Consider the following 18772-nt stretch of genomic DNA (forward strand, 5'->3'; position numbering starts at 1 on the left):
TCAATCCAAACCTTGGGCCCTCAACTGTGGGGTCCCCCAGGGTTCCTCCCTAAGTCCAACCCTTTTTAATATTTATATGGAGCCTTTAGCAGAGATAGTGCGCCCTTTCGGCACTGAAATTGTCACCTACGCAGACGATACCCAATTAGTGGTAGCGCTCAACCATCCCGAGGGCGCGTCTAGCACTCTGGGCAGCTGCCTGGAAGCAGTAGCCGACTGGATGGCACTCTCTCATTTGAAACTAAACGGGGACAAAACGGAACTGTTGTTCCTGGGAAAGACCCCATCGCCCAGAGCCACCATTGACTGGCCGACCTGTATGGGCTCTCCACCAGAACCCAAAGACTAGATCAAAAGTCTTGGAATATGGCTAGACAACACCTTAGGTTTCAATCAGCAAGCCACCAAACTCTCTGCTACCTGCTTCGGCCTAATGAGGATGCTGAGGAAAATTCTGCCTCTCCTCCCGTTTCAGGCTCGGAGGATCATGGTGCAGGCTATCATCCTGTCCCGTCTCGACTACGGGAACGCCCTGTTCCTGGGCGCTCCGGTGAGTTCCATCAAAAAACTTCAGGTCACCCAGAACTCGGCTGCACGACTACTGCTCGGACTACCTCAGAGACACTCTGGGTCAGCCGCTGTGAGAAAACTCCATTGGCTGCCCATACAGGCCAGGATTCAATTCAAGGCGATGTGCATAGCCCATAAAGCTATGTGACAGAAAGGCCCTGCAATGATCTGTTCCCTAGTCACCCCATACCACCCCCCGAGATCCCTACGCTCCAGCACCACCTTTCTGGCATCAACTAGAAAAATTAAACGAGCTAGATGGCGGGGGGGGAGTTCATTCTCCTGGAACACTGCCTCTGATTGGAACTCCCTGCCCCTCACCCTACGTAGCGAACCAGACCTACTCAAGTTCCGCAAACGTCTGAAAACATTCCTCTTCCAGTAACTTCTCAGGCTGACGGTAACCTCTGTCCACCCGTCCTTAGTGCTACGATGCCTCCGGATAGAAGTGCACTTTACAAAACCCCATTTCATTTCAGATGAGAATAAAGCCAACAAATGATACGAGAGATAGCTAGGATGTGTTGGTTAATCATTGTGACGTAGTGTTTTTTGAGTTTTCAACTCTTTCCTAAATTGGAGCAGCTTCAGGACGGTCCGGATGGCTAGGGATGTTGTTTCAGATCCTGAGTTCATATATGAAAAAGGCCAGCTGTCTTGTTTTTTCTTTTATACACTTCTTGTTGATCTGCAGTCTGATGAAGTACTGCCTGAGGGTGTGCCCTGCAAGATCAGTGGGGATACTGGTCATGGTGGCTTTGGAAATGATGTAGCTCTTTTTGAAGATGGCGCGAGCTAGCAATGAGGGCCAATGTAGGTCCTTCAGGATGACGATGATGTGATCAAATTTTTCAGGCCCTGGATCAAATGTGCTCCTGCATGTAGGATGACTTTAAGGGGTACCAGTGTGGAGTCTAAGAGGCCATGGAGTAGAGCATTATCACCATCCAGATGCTAGAGTAAGTGTGTATGAACAGCTGTCCTGAAATCTCTTTCAGGAAGAAACTGCTTCATTTTCTTTTGAAGAGACAGCTGGAGCCAGGCATCTTAGTTCATTTTCTTTGCAATGTATTCTTTGAGGTTGATTTCGGTGTCCAGGATAAATCAAAGTTACGTGGCATTCTGTGAAAGTTGGGGCTCAAAGCAGCCATAAAGGTTCATATTATTGAGTCAGGTTGGTACTGTTTCTTTTTTGTTTTTGCTAAATAACAAGACTCCTGTTTTACTTAAGCTGAGCTTCCAGTTCTGGATGATGTGCAGGCAGAGCTTTTAGACATTAAGGGCTAGATGTAGGTAGGCTATTACCGGTCGGTTACTGCCGAATTCGGCTGTTACCGACCGGTAATAGACTTTTCCTATGTAGGAGTCTTTTTTACAGATTCAGTAAATAACGAATCGGTATTTGCCGATACGGTATTTACCAAATCATCATTTACCGATTCGGTGTTTACCGAATCGGTAAATGAGATGTAGGAAGCACTGTAAACAGTGCTTCTGGGCTTTAAGGATTCGTTATTTACCACCAACTATTAGTTGGTGGTAAATAACGAATTCCTATGTAAATGCAAATATATGCATTTACACCTGTGCCATGTGACAGACATACATGCCCTGTATGTGTGCCACATGTGCACACAAGCACTAGTCAGGGGTGCAGCAGGGTGTCAAAGTGACACCCTGCCACCCTTGACTTTTTCCCAATTTTACCGAATCAATTGACATTCATTCCTATGGGCCTCCAGGCCCATAGGAATGAATGGCAAATACCGAATTGGTAATTACCGATTCGGTAAATACCGAATCTTACCGATTCAGTATTTTTTACTGAATATTTATCTACATAGTAATTACAGATTCGAAAATACAGAATCGGTAAAATTCGGTATTTTCGAATCGGTAATTTACAATTACCTACATCTAGCCCCAGATGTCTGAAGTGTGTCTCTCTTCTTGAACAGGAATTGACAGGATCCTCAGTTGTTTGGCGAGTTCTTTAATGGGCTAGACGTCAGAATAAGAACAGAATGCACAGATATCAACTGACTCCAACATAGAGACAACTTTAATGTAGCACAGGCATTGTGTTGGGAGGGAATGGGTGACCGACACACACAACGAAAGAAGGGAGCTGGCTCAAATAGAGACCATATTTTCACAGAAAATATGGTATGCAAGACGATGTTTTTCACATCTATGTTCGACCCTAAGCCTGAGCTCCACCTTTGTCTAACATGATTATATGCAGAAGTTGGAGGAGGACCCTAAAGTGTACTTTGCCAGAGGAGAAGTGGGAGGCAATCTGGGTGAGGGCTGTACAAATTGTGATTTGTACCCAATACCAAGAAAAACCACACACATCTCTGACCCATTAGTCCCTGGCCCTGCCGAGGGTAATGTTTGGAGATGAGGGGGACGCTACTCCATGTCCAGTGGACATGCCCAGGAGAAAACCTTATTGAGCAAAACTAGTTGCCCTCATAAAGGCTGTGATGGGGCGGACCTGCCGCTAGACTTCACAGTCACTCTGGGCCATCCTGGAGATGATAGAGTGTACAGCACAGGTGAGTCTATATTCTAGGGCCACACAAAAAAAGCCCATTCACCAAATAGCAAACCAGTTCACAAGAGACTGATAAGAAGATATAACATCTTAACAAAAGGAATTTTGCTAACACCCACACAAATTTATAAGCACATACTCAGCTTTACTAATAACAGAATAGATGTGAATGCTCAGTGACAAGAAAATTGAGCAACTCCATTTTCGTATATTCTGTCTCCATTAGACACACTATTCGTGAGATTTATGACAATCACGTGCCGAGACACCTTTTTCAATTTTGCAACATTGTGATCGATATTTATCATACCAACTCGGGGACTCGCTGCCACAACTCAAACTAGGAGTTGGTTTTTTGTATATTTTTTACTTTCTAATTTTCAACATGACTAGTTATAAAATTATTAGGAACTCTTCATGATTGTATGTATCTAAATAGATTCAAAAACAATTCTTAGGAATGTCTTCACTTTCTGTTTCTGTCCCGGGACGAAACATTAACGTGACCCCTTCTGCATCAAACGTTTCCGCCTATGAGGTCACCTCTACCGATACAAATAGACATCTCTCTCTCCTGAGCGAGAACATTCGGGAAGCGGGAGAGAACAGCAGTGTCTGCTGAGATGGTTACTACAAAAGGTAAGATGAGCATTAACCTTCCAAACAAATCACCCCTCCCCCCCAACTCTCTTCGTGGCACACTCGTACTCTGCGAGCTTTGCCGACAGCTACGCTAAATCCTCTCCGGTCACCTTGGTTTTTTGCAGGACCGCCTCTTCGCCTACTTTCTACGGAGCATTAAGCACCTCCAATAAGGTATTTTCGTAAAATCACTGTAAATAATGCCTTTCTATCCCAAGCAATGCCTATTTTCTGTGTAACTGTAGGGCTTTCTATCGTGCCCCCCAATTGACTCAGTGCATTTCCATCAATTTTCTGACTTTTTCAACCTTCAAAACATATTTGTTGTCAGTCAGTAATAAACAAATTGTGATAAATGAATGTATCTATGTAAATAGTTCTGTCTCTCAACCCCTCAACATTTTCTTTCTTATATTATAACTTTTTTTTTAATTCACAAGACTTCAACACACGGTTAGTACTGTACGATTACCCATTGCAGCTATTACAGAGACCCCACTCTCTCAATATCGGATTACCGTGACTCAATTGTCTATTGTCTTGACTGGTTGGACGAAAAGCATCTTTCCCAGTTTCTAAAAACGTAAACTGGAGCATCACATTCGTGATTTCTTCGACAAAAGAATTCACACAATGTATATATCACAATGCTATGTTTTTTTCTCGTCTAGTTGCATTCTCTGTTCTTTCTCTCTTCTCAGTCATAGCCAAAAGGCTGCACTTATGACCATGTCAGTCCTGGAGCTATCTTGCTCACTGACAAAGAAGGGTAAGTGAGCCCACTTACCCTCACAACTGTCAACGTATTCAAGCTAAATGATACTTGTTACTCACCTTATGGTCGTGACGAAGGCTGCTTGACTTAACCGAGCAACCCCTGGCCAAAACATGTTGACCTTTCATAAGGTGCGGTGGACCAGTAATATATCCACATAAGCACCATACATTTTGTTTTTTAACCATGCCCTTGCCCTGTTCATTAAAGTGCATTATACAGGAGAAGAGGCATTTTTAATCACTTGTCATGACTGCCACGACCCAGACAGTCTCCCTACTGGTGGAGGATGGCTTACCGCTTGGCGAACCAAACACTCGAGTGGAATGACCCGATGATGCAACTATCCACCTGACCCCACGAGCGGAGAAAACATATACAGCGCACGGTGAAAGTGTAGTTGAGGGTCTCAGATACAATTTCCTTTGAGACTCTGGTTGGATGACATAAGTGATTCATTCCACTTTGATTAAAAGATAGAGGACAGCGTATACCCTATGTACACACCCATAGACGCATTATGATTACACCTCTTATTGGCAGCATGAGTAACACTTTCCTATTTTTGGAAACAGGAATACCCTCCACCCCTGGGCATGGGTGGTAAAAAAAGAAAATCTGGCGCATATACACAATGGAACAGATATTTGCCATCCTAGCAGCTACGATGCACTGATTTGAGAAAATATCATAATTCCGTTCCCGAGGCAAATAATGTGAGGCTATATGCTGACTCTTGGTGCGGGTCCGATTATCCAAATAGGTGACATGCACTCCCCGGACGTTCAATATAACCATCTTTCGCACAACATTCTCTCCTCTCCTGTTCAGGGCCACCCAGGTGAAGTTGCATATTGCCCTCCACATCAAATGAGTGTGCGACTGTATATTTGTTTTTCATTTTTGTCTTTCTTGTGTACTTCTGTTGCTGATGCCACGGTTTCTGTTGTTTGTCTGCGATCTCTTGTCACCGAATCATACCGTGTTGCATTAAAAAATCAAAAAAGATAACGTTTAAAAAAAAAAAACAGAACTGTCTGTTGTCCTCGACCAGGGATTGGAGGCTAAGAGAACCAGCATTGGTCCTTCCTGCCTTGAACCTCTCCACGGCTTCTCCATTTGGTCCGTATACTTATCCTACAATGAAAATGGTGTCTAAAGTTTACCTTTACAATTACTTTTCTTCTTCCCTTGTCTGTCCAAGTCTTAAGAATTTAATGGTTAATGATGGCAAGCAGTCAAAGTTTTCTCAGGGAGGTAGTGTGGAGGTGCTGGAGCTCAGCACTCAACAAACACCCATTATTATAATAAATGATTGTCCAACCAAGTGCTTGACTTTCAATAACAAAAGTGCTTTGATGCACACTAGAGCCAATACTACACAAACAACAATGTACACAATGCTTTTTAGTATCCTGGCGCTAGATTAGGTTGACGCCTCTTCCAACTTTTAAGTTAGTGTACAGTCTGTTTAACTGCATTTTTACCCAACAGGACTCCTCAAGTCGGCGAATGAGCTTGCGTTTCAGGTGGCCACCCAGCTCCTCTAATGCTTGGTCACCCTCTTCAGTGCTGGGAATGATCCTACAGTTCCTGTCTACCTCCTCACCAGTCATGCCTGGGTAATGCAGCTACCATCAAGGACGTCCTCTTAGGGGAATGATGGTCCAGCATGTGCTCGATGTATCCCTGCTGGGGCTGTTCAGGTCTGCATCAGTATGGCCACGCAGAGCTGGTCTTGAGCAGATGGTGAGGCCTCGCTGGTTGAATGATGCACACAGAGATCTTAGAGCATACAAAAGCTCTGGGTGCAGGTCCAGCAGCTTTGGGCCACTCCACGGTTTCACAGTTTAGGCTGTACTTCATGTATCTGTATTTTTAAAGCACGGCTTGTCTCCCTTGAGGATGTCCAGGCGCAGATGAGGCTAAGGTTGAGCCACAATTTCACAGATTGGGCTCAACAGGTCTGGTCATGCTGTAGCACCACAGATTGGGCTGAGGTCACACCGCAAGTTCATAGATCGGGCTCAGCTTCTCTTTCCATGCTTTAGTTTCACCATTTTTACAAGGATCACACTAGAGAGTCTGGTTTCCGCCAACACCAGGGCACAAACATCACTCTCTACTGTACTCTGCTTCTGCATACCCACCACACTGGGGTCATGCTCCACCGCACTCGTACTAGAGAGCCATTCATCCTGCAGAGTTTTCAGGCATTGAGGTGCCGGGTTTTTAGGAACCCGGTGGTGCCAGGGGACAACACCCGAAGACCTCTGAGTTCTCCCTTGTTCCGGACCACAGAAACAATGAGTCTTCTAGTCGCAGTCAGAGATCAAGTTTTTATTGGTAGCTACCAAGTAACACGTGTCCTAGAAGCACGACAAACACGGGTCATGTATTCTCAGGAGACTGTACGTGTTCGTTTTTACAGAACCAGTCTTCTCCTTTTATACAGAAATAATGGCTTCAAGCAAGAATTCTTGAGTTTATGATATGGCTGTAAACATATTTCTGTAATAATACAAAGTGTGGCGTCACGTAAGCAAACCCACATTTTAGATGTCCAGTTTGTGACAGATTACCCAGCAAGATCCGGGACTCCCATCAGATATCGATGAAACACCAATAAAGGCAGGTACCACCCAGTCATAAAACTGGCCATAAAGAAGAAGTATGGACAGGTGCATGTTTGTAGAAAGCATGTTCTGTATGGGGTGAATGGTTTGTGGAATGTTATGTGTCGATAGTATCGTATTCGGCCACTGGGCGGGGAGACGCCCAAACAGGTTTGGCTTAAGGCAATGGAGTCAGTTTGGACAGGTCAGGGGGAAGTCAGGGAAGGTGGACGTGTCCTTTTGGATCAAGCTCGACCTTTAATTGACTTAACATGAGGGCAAGACGTAAGATGGATGCCGTTCACAAAATGGAGTCTAAGGGATTGGGACGGAAACTACGATTTAGGGGTGTTGGCTACCCCCGATTGTCGCGCAAATACATAGGAATGATGTCCTAATCATTATCGGTTCACGGACACTAAATTCGTCATGGTACGTTGATATTTTGTGACACGGGTATTGGACCTCGATATTGGGATAACAATAGGGTCCAGATTTTCAGAACCACAGACCCTCCTTTTACCCTTATGTAAGGCAATAACTCATGTTAATCCGAGTCCAAATCTGTATGAAGGAATTCGTGGAGATGCTGCTGTAACATCATCCTGTTGCTTAGTTCGTCCCTTGACGCAGGCTTCCGTACACATGAAGTAGCACAGAGGCCACAGAGTGCAGGAGCGCACTGGACACATAGGCAGAACATAAACAGAAGTGTTAAGGTCATCCCAATGAAGATTAGCGTTTTCCATCCCCAGGCAGCGATCAGTCCCCAGAACCACCCTAGCAAGGACCAATCCCCTTTCTCAACGTGAAGGGAACCAGATATTTCATGTAGTTTAGAGATGGCCTGGTATACTGTCGGTGCATTATCAGGGATGAATATGCAACAACTGGATTGGATGACTCTACACACACCACCACGATCAGCGAGTATGATATCAAGGGCAATTCGGTTCTGAAGGGTCATAAGTCGATCCGACTGAAGCTCGGTTGTCAAATTGCCAAGTGCTCCGGCCGTTGTAGTCACGGCGGATTCAACTATCCTTGCTAACTGGCGAATATTCCTGCTGTTCACCATAGGCCCCCAAAATGGCAGAAAACCTTTTGCGAAGTCAGCGAATTCCTGACCCGCGGTGTCGTCTTTACTCACGACACCTCTAGCTGTCCTTGTCCGATGGTAATCTGCTCGGGCCGTGTAGGTAGGAGGCAGCAGAAATGAGATGAAGCACGTGCCTGAGAAGTCAGGGGGTAACCATGTATAGGCTTGGTCGTGGCAGACGAAATACGTGCCTTTGGCTGCTAAGAGTATAGGGGAAGTTCGGGAGGCGAGCACATATGTTTCTGTGCAAATGCTCTTTCCTAACTGTGCAGTGGGATCTCTACCAATACCTTGTAAACATAGGTGACCTTGGTGGGGCACTATCCAAACTGGGCGGGATTTCTTTGCTGCCTGGCTCTTGATCAGGTAAACGCCATGTTTGGTTACGTTCCAACGAGTGTATGGAGTCAGTTCATCTTTGGGGATAGTCAGATATGTGTCGAACTCTCTACTCATATTTCTTATCCCTGCTATTAGTGCCTTGTTACTGGAATCGCTTTCAGTGGAACGGGTCGGGTATGGTTCTAGGGCGAATAGGAACATGGTCTGAAAAGCCCACAGAGAACCATAATAACTAAATGGCAGGATGAAGTATGGGATACCCTTATCCGTCGTGTGCGGCATGAGTCCGCATATCCAACAGTTTGATGTGTTCATTATAGACTGGTGTTGGTGTAGGAGTTGGATGAAAGAGTTATTTACAAATTCGAGCCTTCTGGCAGACTCGTGTTCAGGTAGAGGGTGAAAAGAATGTGGGGAGAGAGTAGGAGAAGGCGTCGGCAGAGTGTCATTTGAGAGTAGGGAAACTTGAAATACGAATAGAGCATAACCAATCAAAAGCATCACAGTGCTACACAGCATTAGAACACATTATTAAAAATCTTTTCTTGGACAGTATAGTACACAATTGTTTTTCAAAGTTCGTAAGCTTGACAGGTCTCTCTACCCTTGGAAACTCCATCCTCTACTTGCTGCCCGCGGTGGTAGGTTGATTCTGCCAGGGAGCGCGCTCCGTTCGGTCCGGGGTGACTCCCTCGGACCAACCAGAACCGTGGACCTAAAACTTCTTTGGTTGCACTCCCTACACTTCAACCGCGACCCTAGCAGCGGAACCGGATGGCGGTTCGAAAATCAAAAATGAGCTAGTTCCCTGGGACGAGAGAGCTGGAAGATAAAAAATAGTTCTTGGGGGAAAAGGGAAATCACATTAGATCAAGGTTTTATTAGACCCTGGGGCTGGATCTCAGGTTGTATCGTCGCTTCTCAGGTACGGTGTGGTCTTTAAACAATGTCTCAGGTTCGGTAGTGTCCAATTGCATAGATGGTGACACACGTCCTTGCAAAATACGATCACTCTCCTTTTCGGTACCAGTCTCTTTTAAACGTGCATCGCTGAAAGGGATGAAACGAGGTACGGATTCAGTCTTAGAGTCGGCAAGTCCTTTATCGACCCACCGGTCGTATGGAAGGGGCAGTTTGCAATGGGTCCCATGCACCCAGTTCTTTTTGCCGTCCACCCGAACCGCTGATCTCGTGGAAAGAAGTACCAGGTATGGTCTGGTCCACCTCGGCTGTCCGTTGTTGGTGCGCTGGAAGTTCCGCACCAATATCCACGTACCGGGTTTGATTGTATGACCTGGATCGTCAGAGGCTGGCGGAGAGGAACTGTGAACCTGTTGGTGTAAAACACGCAATTTAGCTGTCAATTCGCACAAATAATCAAGCAGTACGGGGTGTTCTATTTCGCGGAGTTTCTTCGGTCTTGGCACGCCCCAGACGTTGGCTGGGCGGCCAAACACGATCTCGTGGGGGCTAAGACCTAATCTGGAATGGACAGTCATCCTAGTTGACAAGAGTGCTAAGGGCAAGGCGTCAGGCCATTTAAGACCTGTACTGGCTTGGATCTTGGCTAGCTTTAGTTTCAAAGTGCCATTGTAGCACTCTACTAATCCAGCTGATTGGGGGTGATTTGCAGCGTGGAATTTCTGGTGTATGCCTAGACACTCACACACTCTCTTCATCACTCGTCCTATGAATTCACTTCCATTATCACTCCAGACAATTCTAGGCATACCGAATCTCGGGAAGAACTCTTTGACAAGGGCTTTGGCAGTTGTCATAGCAGTATTGTCTTTAAGGGGGTACGCTTCCACCCACCTTGAAAAAGCGCAAACAACAACGAGCACATACTTTAGATTGTTGCACCTTTCCATGTGAATGAAATCGAGCTGCAAAACCTCGAACGGATACGTAGGAGGCGCAAAGTGACCAGCTGGAGTTGGAGTTCCTTTACCGGGATTGTGTTTTAGGCATATCATACAGTTTCTGACCACATTTTCTGCATATTTTGGGATATTGGTATTCTGCCATACTGGGGCCAATAGCTTACATATTCCTTTCGAACTGATGTGTGCCATGCCGTGAGCCATTGTTACTACTGCAAGTACGTATGCATTAGGTAGTAGCCATCGCTGGTGTTCCGATAATTCGACCAAACAACCATTCGAATCCAATCTACCCTTACTTTCTCTCCATTCATTCAACTCATTCTCAGTTGCCTCAGCTTGTATGCATTTTACGCTTTCAATGGTGTCCTTACACATTCCCACATCAGCAGTACATCTAGCGGGACCCGCAACATACATTCGACTCATCGTGTCCCTTGCGGTCTCTTTCGCAACCTCGTCTGCAAATGCATTCCCGCGGCCAATATCGTCTTGAATTTTCTTGTGTGCACTGCATTTCATAATGGCAACTTGTAGTGGCATGGTCAGTGACTCAAGGAGCTCATTAACTAGCTGACCATGTTGTATCTTTGCACCATGTGAGGTAAGGAAACCACGTTCACGCCATAATCTCCCAAAACTGTGAGCCACGCCAAAGGCGTATTGGCTGTCCGTGTACACATTCACTCGCTTTCCTTTTGCTAACACGCATGCTCTGGTAAGTGCAATAATTTCCGCAGCTTGTGCAGAGTTGTGGGAAATACGTGCGGTCTCTATAATGGTGTGTAATGTTGTTACAGCATATGCGGCAGTCGTATCACCATTCGGTAACTTGAGACATGAACCGTCAACCCATAAAGTATCATTGCATTCAGGAAGGGGAGTGTCCTGTAAGTCTACTCTCCCTTTTGTCTCTTCTTCTGTCCTAAAGCAGCAGTCATGTTTATCACTCTTGTCTGTTCCTGTCGGAATGGGTAATAACGTTGCGGGATTCAGTGTATCACACCTCTTTATGTGGATGTGGCTTGCTAGCAACGTCAGTTCGTAACTGGATAGTCGAGCGCTAGTAAGGTGTTGTGTCTTCGTCCTGTTTAGTAAAATGTCTACTGCGTGCGGAACCATAACGATCAGAGTATTATTCATGACTAATCCAGCGGATTGTCGAAAGCAGACAGCTGCTGCGGCGGTAGCCCTCAGACAACTTGGTAGTGCCTTAGCCACAGGATCCAGAGTTGCCGAAAAATACGCGCATGGGCGCTGTCTGTTCCCAAAATGTTGTGTTAAGACTGATAATGCACAGCCTTCCTTCTCATGGACATATAATGTGAAAGGCTTACTGTAGTTGGGGTTTCCCAACACAGGGGCTGAACACAATGCATCACGCAACTTGTGAAAACTCGCCTGACAATCTTCAGACCAGGGCATAGGATTGGGCGTATCTTTACGGAGTAGTGCCAGCAAGGGTTTAGCTAGCAGTGAGAAATTCGGTATCCATTGTCTACAGTACGATGTAATGCCCAAAAAAGCTCGAACTTCTCTCTGTGTCCTTGGGGCACTTAGTTCTGCAATTGCCTGTATTCTTACTGGTGTCAGTCTCCTTCCCTCCTTCGACAAGACGTGACCTAAGTAGGTTACTTCTTGTTGGCAAAATTGTAGTTTGGAAAGGGAGACTTTGTGCTTCATGTCACATAAGTGATGCAATAATGATAACGTACCTTTCTTGCAAATTTCTTCAGTGTCCGCAGCGATCAGCAGATCGTCTACGTACTGAATCAGAGTTGAACCACTTTGTAGAACAATCGTGTCTAGTTGTGTTTTCAGGGCCTGACTGAATATGGATGGACTTTCGCAGTAGCCTTGAGGAGCGCACTTGAAGCGGAAGCTTCGTCCTCCTAAATTAAATCCGAAAATATCTCTACTCTCCTCGGCAATCGGGATACTGAAGAAAGCGTTCTTCAGGTCAATCACCGAGAACCAATTTGCTGAAGCTGGAACCATTGTCAATAAAGCAGTAATGTCGGGGACGACTGGAAACTGTGGGATAACTATCTTGTTTACTTCTCTGAGGTCGATCACGAACCTATACACAGGGGGTTGTGAAGGATCAGTACGTTTTAAGACGGGCAAAACCGGACTGTTACAGACATTTCCTGTCGTTTCTTCGATGACGTCTTTATCAATCAAATCATGAACAATTTTCAACAACGCTTTTTCGCATTCGCTAGATATTTTGTATTGGGGAATACGTGGCAACCTAACGTCGGCTTTCAACGTTATGACATATGGTGTTATCTCCAAACGACCTACATCATTAGAACCATTAGCCCAGAGTATATCAGGAAGTGACAATAATTCAGTTGGAATATTTTCCTTTGATAAATACATCGAAGAAATGACCTTCTTGCCTAAAGTAAGTTGTACTCCCGAGGGAGAACAGTACAAGGTCGCATATAACCTTTTTAGTAAGTCCAAACCTAGCAAATTTTCACCACAACCTGTTGTCAAAATGAGGGGTGCTTCTAATTCGCATGGGCCAACAGAAAGAGACATAGGACTAGAGATCGGGTTTCTAACAGGGGCGCCAGAGAAACCTACTGAGACATTCATTTCGCCAGACAAAGGTGCGCCAGGAAGTTTCGAGTGCATGATAGAACTTTTTGTGGCACCAGTATCCAGCAGAAATGGCTCTGACACTCCTGAGGCTATTACCTCGACATAAGGTCCATTCTGATCTACCGGAACTGAGACAACTCCCTCTCTTTGTCCATGGCTGTCCTAGCAATCGTTACCCTCATTTTCGTGTTCAGCGTAATAGTCGTCAGCATAGTACTGAGCTGATTTAGACGATGAATTATTCTGTTGGTCAAAGCTATTCATGGACTTCTGAGGCGGAAAAGAAGTTGTATTCTGAGTGAAATTTCCACGGCCTCTACCTCTAGGGGCATGTTGAACACCTCTCTCCCTTACACCTTGACCACCGTTTAAACGTCGCGCAAGAGCCGAACAATTATCCTTAAAATGACCCTCTTCTTTGCAATACGCACATTGATTTGGGCCATATGTAGGACGCTGGTGGGAAAACTCGTTACCTTGCGCGTTCCTCGAATACTGCTGTCGCGGTTGATAGTCGGGCTGACTAGCCGTGCGAGGCGGATAGGCCTGCTGGAGGAGAACCTTAGTTTTCAAATCTTTCGTCTTTTTATCTGCCTTGTCTAGCTCGTCTTTACGCCTATTCTCATAGTACTGGGCTGTAGCTAAAATCTGTGCTGACGTAGAGACAGCCCAAGCACTCTCAGAGTCTTTTAGTTTATTACATAGTTCAGGGAGCAAATTATGTACGAACTTGTCCACAAACAATCTTTGGCCACCCTCGGTAGCCATATCTTGGCCACTGTGGTCGGTGAATGTTTCCTCAAATCTCGTGAAAAAGTCAAGACACATTCTCATCTTTCTTTTGTTTACATGCTGATAGCTTGTCCCAATTTACGCGTACTTCAGGCATTATTGTCTTCATGTACGCTATAATTCTACCGGGAAGTTCAGCTATTAACGGCTCAGGTTTAAAACCACCGACTTGTCTAGCATCTGTAGTCGCAATGTTCGCCCATGAGTCACCTAGTTCCTGATCGTGATCCGTATGACGTATCTTGCTCCATAAAGGATGTGGAACAACGTTCCCAAATAACATGTCTACATCTGCTAAATTCATTATACATGAGCTTGCAGTTTGCGATAACTCCTTATAATACCCAGTTGGGTTCTTACGAGGGTCAGGTAGTGACTGTTTGAGTGCTAATACTTCCGATCTTTTCCATGGGACATGTACCCATACACGCTGGAAATGGGGCAGAATTGGTGGATTAGCATTCGCATCACCTTCCCTCCAAACAGGAGGAACCTCTCTCATGGGGTACTGTCTCGCTCTTTTCCTACTAGACGTACCACATTCAGACGATGACCCAGAGTTACCACCTGTGCTTCGATATGATAATAATACCTCAACTGCTTTGTCGACATCGGGACCTACAATCATGCCTTCCCCGAATTTAAATCGTATACTACACAACTCTCGAGAGTTGCTCTCTTGACCATTATCTTCCAAATCCTCACACAGAAAAACACACATCTGTTCAAAAACATATCTTTGCGTCGGTTCATCCCATTGACGGAAAACGTTCATGACGGACTCTACATCATATCTGGCTGTATCCAGAGCCCAATTCCGTGCTAACTTATTCAGGCATTCCCTCTCTCGATAATCAGGCATTTGGCTTCGTAACTGTCTTAGTCCCGTATTAGGGGTCGTTTTAGGCGACCGAAAAAGTGGTGAAGGAATGTTAGTAATAATGCTGGCCGTTTTATGCCAGACGGAAGGTGAAAGTGGAGGAATAACTGGTGTCAGAACAGAGTCACGCAAAGCAGAAACAGAAGCGTTCGCAGAACTAGTATCGGAAGAAATAGAAGGTGCGCTAGGCGAAGTTGTAGAAGGAACAGTAGGAGAAGTAGATGTGACTGGTGAGCCTTGAGGAGGCTGCACTAGAGAAATAGAAGCCAGCTGAAGAGTAGCTGGTGAGTGCTGTAGAGGAGCTGGTATGGATCTTGTTCGCGCTATATAAAACTTTATAAATAAATAAATAAATAAAACAGCTACCAGAGGTGCAACTAAAGGTTGCGGAGGTGCTGTGGCATTTTGCGCATAGGGTGGTGGCGAACTCAGCAAATGCACCATTAAGAAACTTTCTCACGCTCTTTTACTGTCTCTTGCTGAAGAGATGGTAAAACAGGATAGCATTTATCTATTGCCATTTTACGTTGCCTGTGCAACTGCTCACTTATTCGATCCTCTTCGTTGTCTTTAAATTTTATTGCGGCTTGTATTACTGAAATACCCCTTTCCCTCTTATTCTTCTTTTCTAGTTTAATTGCCTTTTGTTTGGCCTCTTTACGCCATAAGCGGAAAGAGTCAAACATCGCCGGTCGGGCTTTCTTTTTGAACAGTTTGACCTCTAGGTTATCTAGAATTTCTGAGTCGAAACTACCATATTGGGGCCATTTTAAAACACCATCTTTACGGGTGTATTTTATCCACACTTCATTATATGTGATAGGACCTACGCCATGTTTTACATAGAGCTCATACGTTGGAGTTCCAATTGGAGGAACCGGACACGAATCCTCTAATCGGGAGTCCCTATTATAACCAAGACAAAACAAGTTTCCAAGTCTGCTAAAACCAGGCATCTTCGCTCACTAGTCTAGCTTCAAACTTCAAAGGTTTATCTATTATGATATTTCTCGTGAAAACACGAGTCCTTCGGCTTTGGGGCTTGCAAGTGCCAAATCAAGTCGTATCTCCAGGATACCAAAAACTAAGGACAAACTAAGGACTGGGAGACGCTCCACTTATACTTAACTGAAGTATTTGAAGATCGGTGACGTCGCTAGAAGACTCGTCTATCGCTTCGCTCTACCAAGGATCACTGGGTCCAAAACAAGGCGATAGTCAGGGCAGCAGTCCTTCGTAGCCGTCGGGACGCGGGGAACCTCGCAGCAAAGACCTTCGGAACCACGTCGACATACAGGGGTCGCTGAAGTGGCTGGCCGTCCTCCGGAATTTTCACACGAAGCTCCTCACGAACATCTGGCTTGGACCGTCGCCGCTTGATATCGCCCCGAGTTGGGTGCCAATTGAGGTGCCGGGTTTTTAGGAACCCGGTGGTGCCAGGGGACAACACCCGAAGACCTCTGAGTTCTCCCTTGTTCCGGACCACAGAAACAATGAGTCTTCTAGTCGCAGTCAGAGATCAAGTTTTTATTGGTAGCTACCAAGTAACACGTGTCCTAGAAGCACGACAAACACGGGTCATGTATTCTCAGAAGACTGTACGTGTTCGTTTTTACAGAACCAGTCTTCTCCTTTTATACAGAAATAATGGCTTCAAGCAAGAATTCTTGAGTTTATGATATGGCTGTAAACATATTTCTGTAATAATACAAAGTGCGGCGTCACGTAAGCAAACCCACATTTTAGATGTCCAGTTCGTGACAGATTACCCAGCAAGATCCGGGACTCCCATCAGATATCGATGAAACACCAATAAAGGCAGGTACCACCCAGTCATAAAACTGGCCATAAAGAAGAAGTATGGACAGGTGCATGTTTGTAGAAAGCATGTTCTGTATGGGGTGAATGGTTTGTGGAATGTTATGTGTCGATAGTATCGTATTCGGCCACTGGGCGGGGAGCCGCCCAAACAGGTTTGGCTTAAGGCAATGGAGTCAGTTTGGACAGGTCAGGGGGAAGTCAGGGAAGGTGGACGTGTCCTTTTGGATCAAGCTCGACCTTTAATTGACTTAACATGAGGGCAAGACGTAAGATGGATGCCGTTCACAAAATGGAGTCTAAGGGATTGGGACGGAAACTACGATTTAGGGGTGTTGGCTACCCTCGATTGTCGCGCAAATACATAGGAATGATGTCCTAATCATTATCGGTTCACGGACACTAAATTCGTCATGGTACGTTGATATTTTGTGACACAGGTATTGGACCTCGATATTGGGATAACAATAGGGTCCAGATTTTCAGAACCACAGCTCCTTCCCTCTTTCAGCAGGCAGGCTGACCCATAGGCGCTTCAGGACTGGTTATCAGTTCTTCAGCAACTTGGACTCTGGTGATGTCCCCTCACCTCTGAGAAGCTAACCGTCAGGCAGAAACTAGCACTGGTTGCACAACTTCAGAAGAAATCTTGGTTAACTCCAGTCTCTAATTTGCCCCTTTTTGCTCCAGTGGTGGGGATTTCCTTTAGGATTGTGCCTGTGTTTACAGCCATTTTTATTGTCGGTAGTTGATGAGGTTGTTTGAAGACAGAAATGGCCTAAGCTAAGAGGACTTGTTGGGCTGGTCTCAAAGAAGAACTGTAAGCCACTAGTGGATTCCAGGGCCTTTAGGGTGTAGAGTTTAAAGGCTCCAGGCTGATCACTTCAATTTGTGGGATACAAACATATACCTTATATGAATTTAGAGAGAATACCCATGGTGAAGAACTGTTATTGCAAGTAGGTAGGTACGTTTTCCATTTGCCTAGTCTTGCTATACTTCTGGCACATCCAACACCTTCCCATTACAGAAACCCACTCTGGACTATAGAAAGGCTCAGTACCTTGCAATTCTTGGTCATCTGTGAATTATTCAGACTACTTTGTGGACATGCTACTAGCAGAAGTGCAGTCTGGAAAAACACATTTTAAACTTTTTATAAAGATTTAAAAGCTGATTTAAAAAAAAAAACGTTTGTATGGGGTACCCGAAAATTAATTTCATGTTAATTTCTTTCTAATGAGAATTTGTGTAAACAAATCAAAATGGAATGTAAAGCGTAGTTGTCCTCAAGACATCATTTTAAATTGATTCTATAGGTAACCCTGGTTTCGTCTTCGTCTTTTAGTACTGGCGGCAGATGTACTTGATCACAGTACTTGCTATGATCCTGGCTGTGTTCTTTGCTCAGATTCATCCCAGCTACTTCACCCAGCCGTGGCATAGACTACGCTCTGTTATCTTCTGCTCTGTGTCTGGATATGGAGTAATTCCTACAATACATTGGATCTGGCTGAATGGAGGATTTGGGGCACCAATCGTCCAGGTAAGGTGACAGATATGGGAAGTGTCCCTTTCTGGGCGTGCTTCATTTTCTCAAAGAGTACTCATACTGTGGATTTGCTTGAATGTTTAGAGCAAAGATTATGAACGGAGAAATAGATTTGTATAGTTTTGATCCATCTTTTTTTAGATTTATGGCTCATGTAAGATTGCATCTCTTCTTAACTGTGTTATGACTGCATTGCTTCATTTAAAGTTCAGATTTTCATATCTCAGAAAATAATGGTGTCTGAAAGTGCACTAAAGACATTTCAGTCTGTTGATTGATACTTTATTCGATATTGTCATATCATAAAATTACATTGATTCATAAAAGATTGAGGCTAAAACAATTGTACATTACATATTAAGATTTGATAAAAAGGATACTATATACATTTAAAACATAAAACATAAACAAATTTCATGACAATACTAAATATATCAATGTTTAAATTATGATTAATTAGTTAGTAACCATATCTGGAGGGTCTAAGGATTAATAGCATTACATATCCTCATACGAATGAACCAAGCAGGTGATAAATATTTTGCCACACCACAAACAATAAAAAAGGGAGACGGATTGGTTGTAATAATGCGGAGTGCGACCCGGAAATCTCTGACTCCCTACACACTGG

The 18772-nt window shown here is 44.7% G+C and overlaps 1 protein-coding gene across 2 annotated transcripts in view; it reads left to right on the forward strand.

Moving 5' to 3' along the window:
• PAQR3 (progestin and adipoQ receptor family member 3) overlaps positions 1 to 18772 on the forward strand; it is a 367149-nt gene that overhangs the window by 162573 nt on the left and 185804 nt on the right. For both annotated transcript variants that reach the window (XM_078676371.1, XM_078676370.1), the window contains exon 5: positions 17938 to 18135. In XM_078676371.1, coding sequence (XP_078532497.1) covers positions 17938 to 18135 — 198 coding nt within the window. The remainder of the gene's footprint in view (positions 1 to 17937; positions 18136 to 18772) is intronic.

Source organism: Lissotriton helveticus, chromosome 2_1 (genome assembly GCF_964261635.1).
Source record: "Lissotriton helveticus chromosome 2_1, aLisHel1.1, whole genome shotgun sequence".
Lineage (NCBI taxonomy): Eukaryota > Metazoa > Chordata > Amphibia > Caudata > Salamandridae > Lissotriton > Lissotriton helveticus.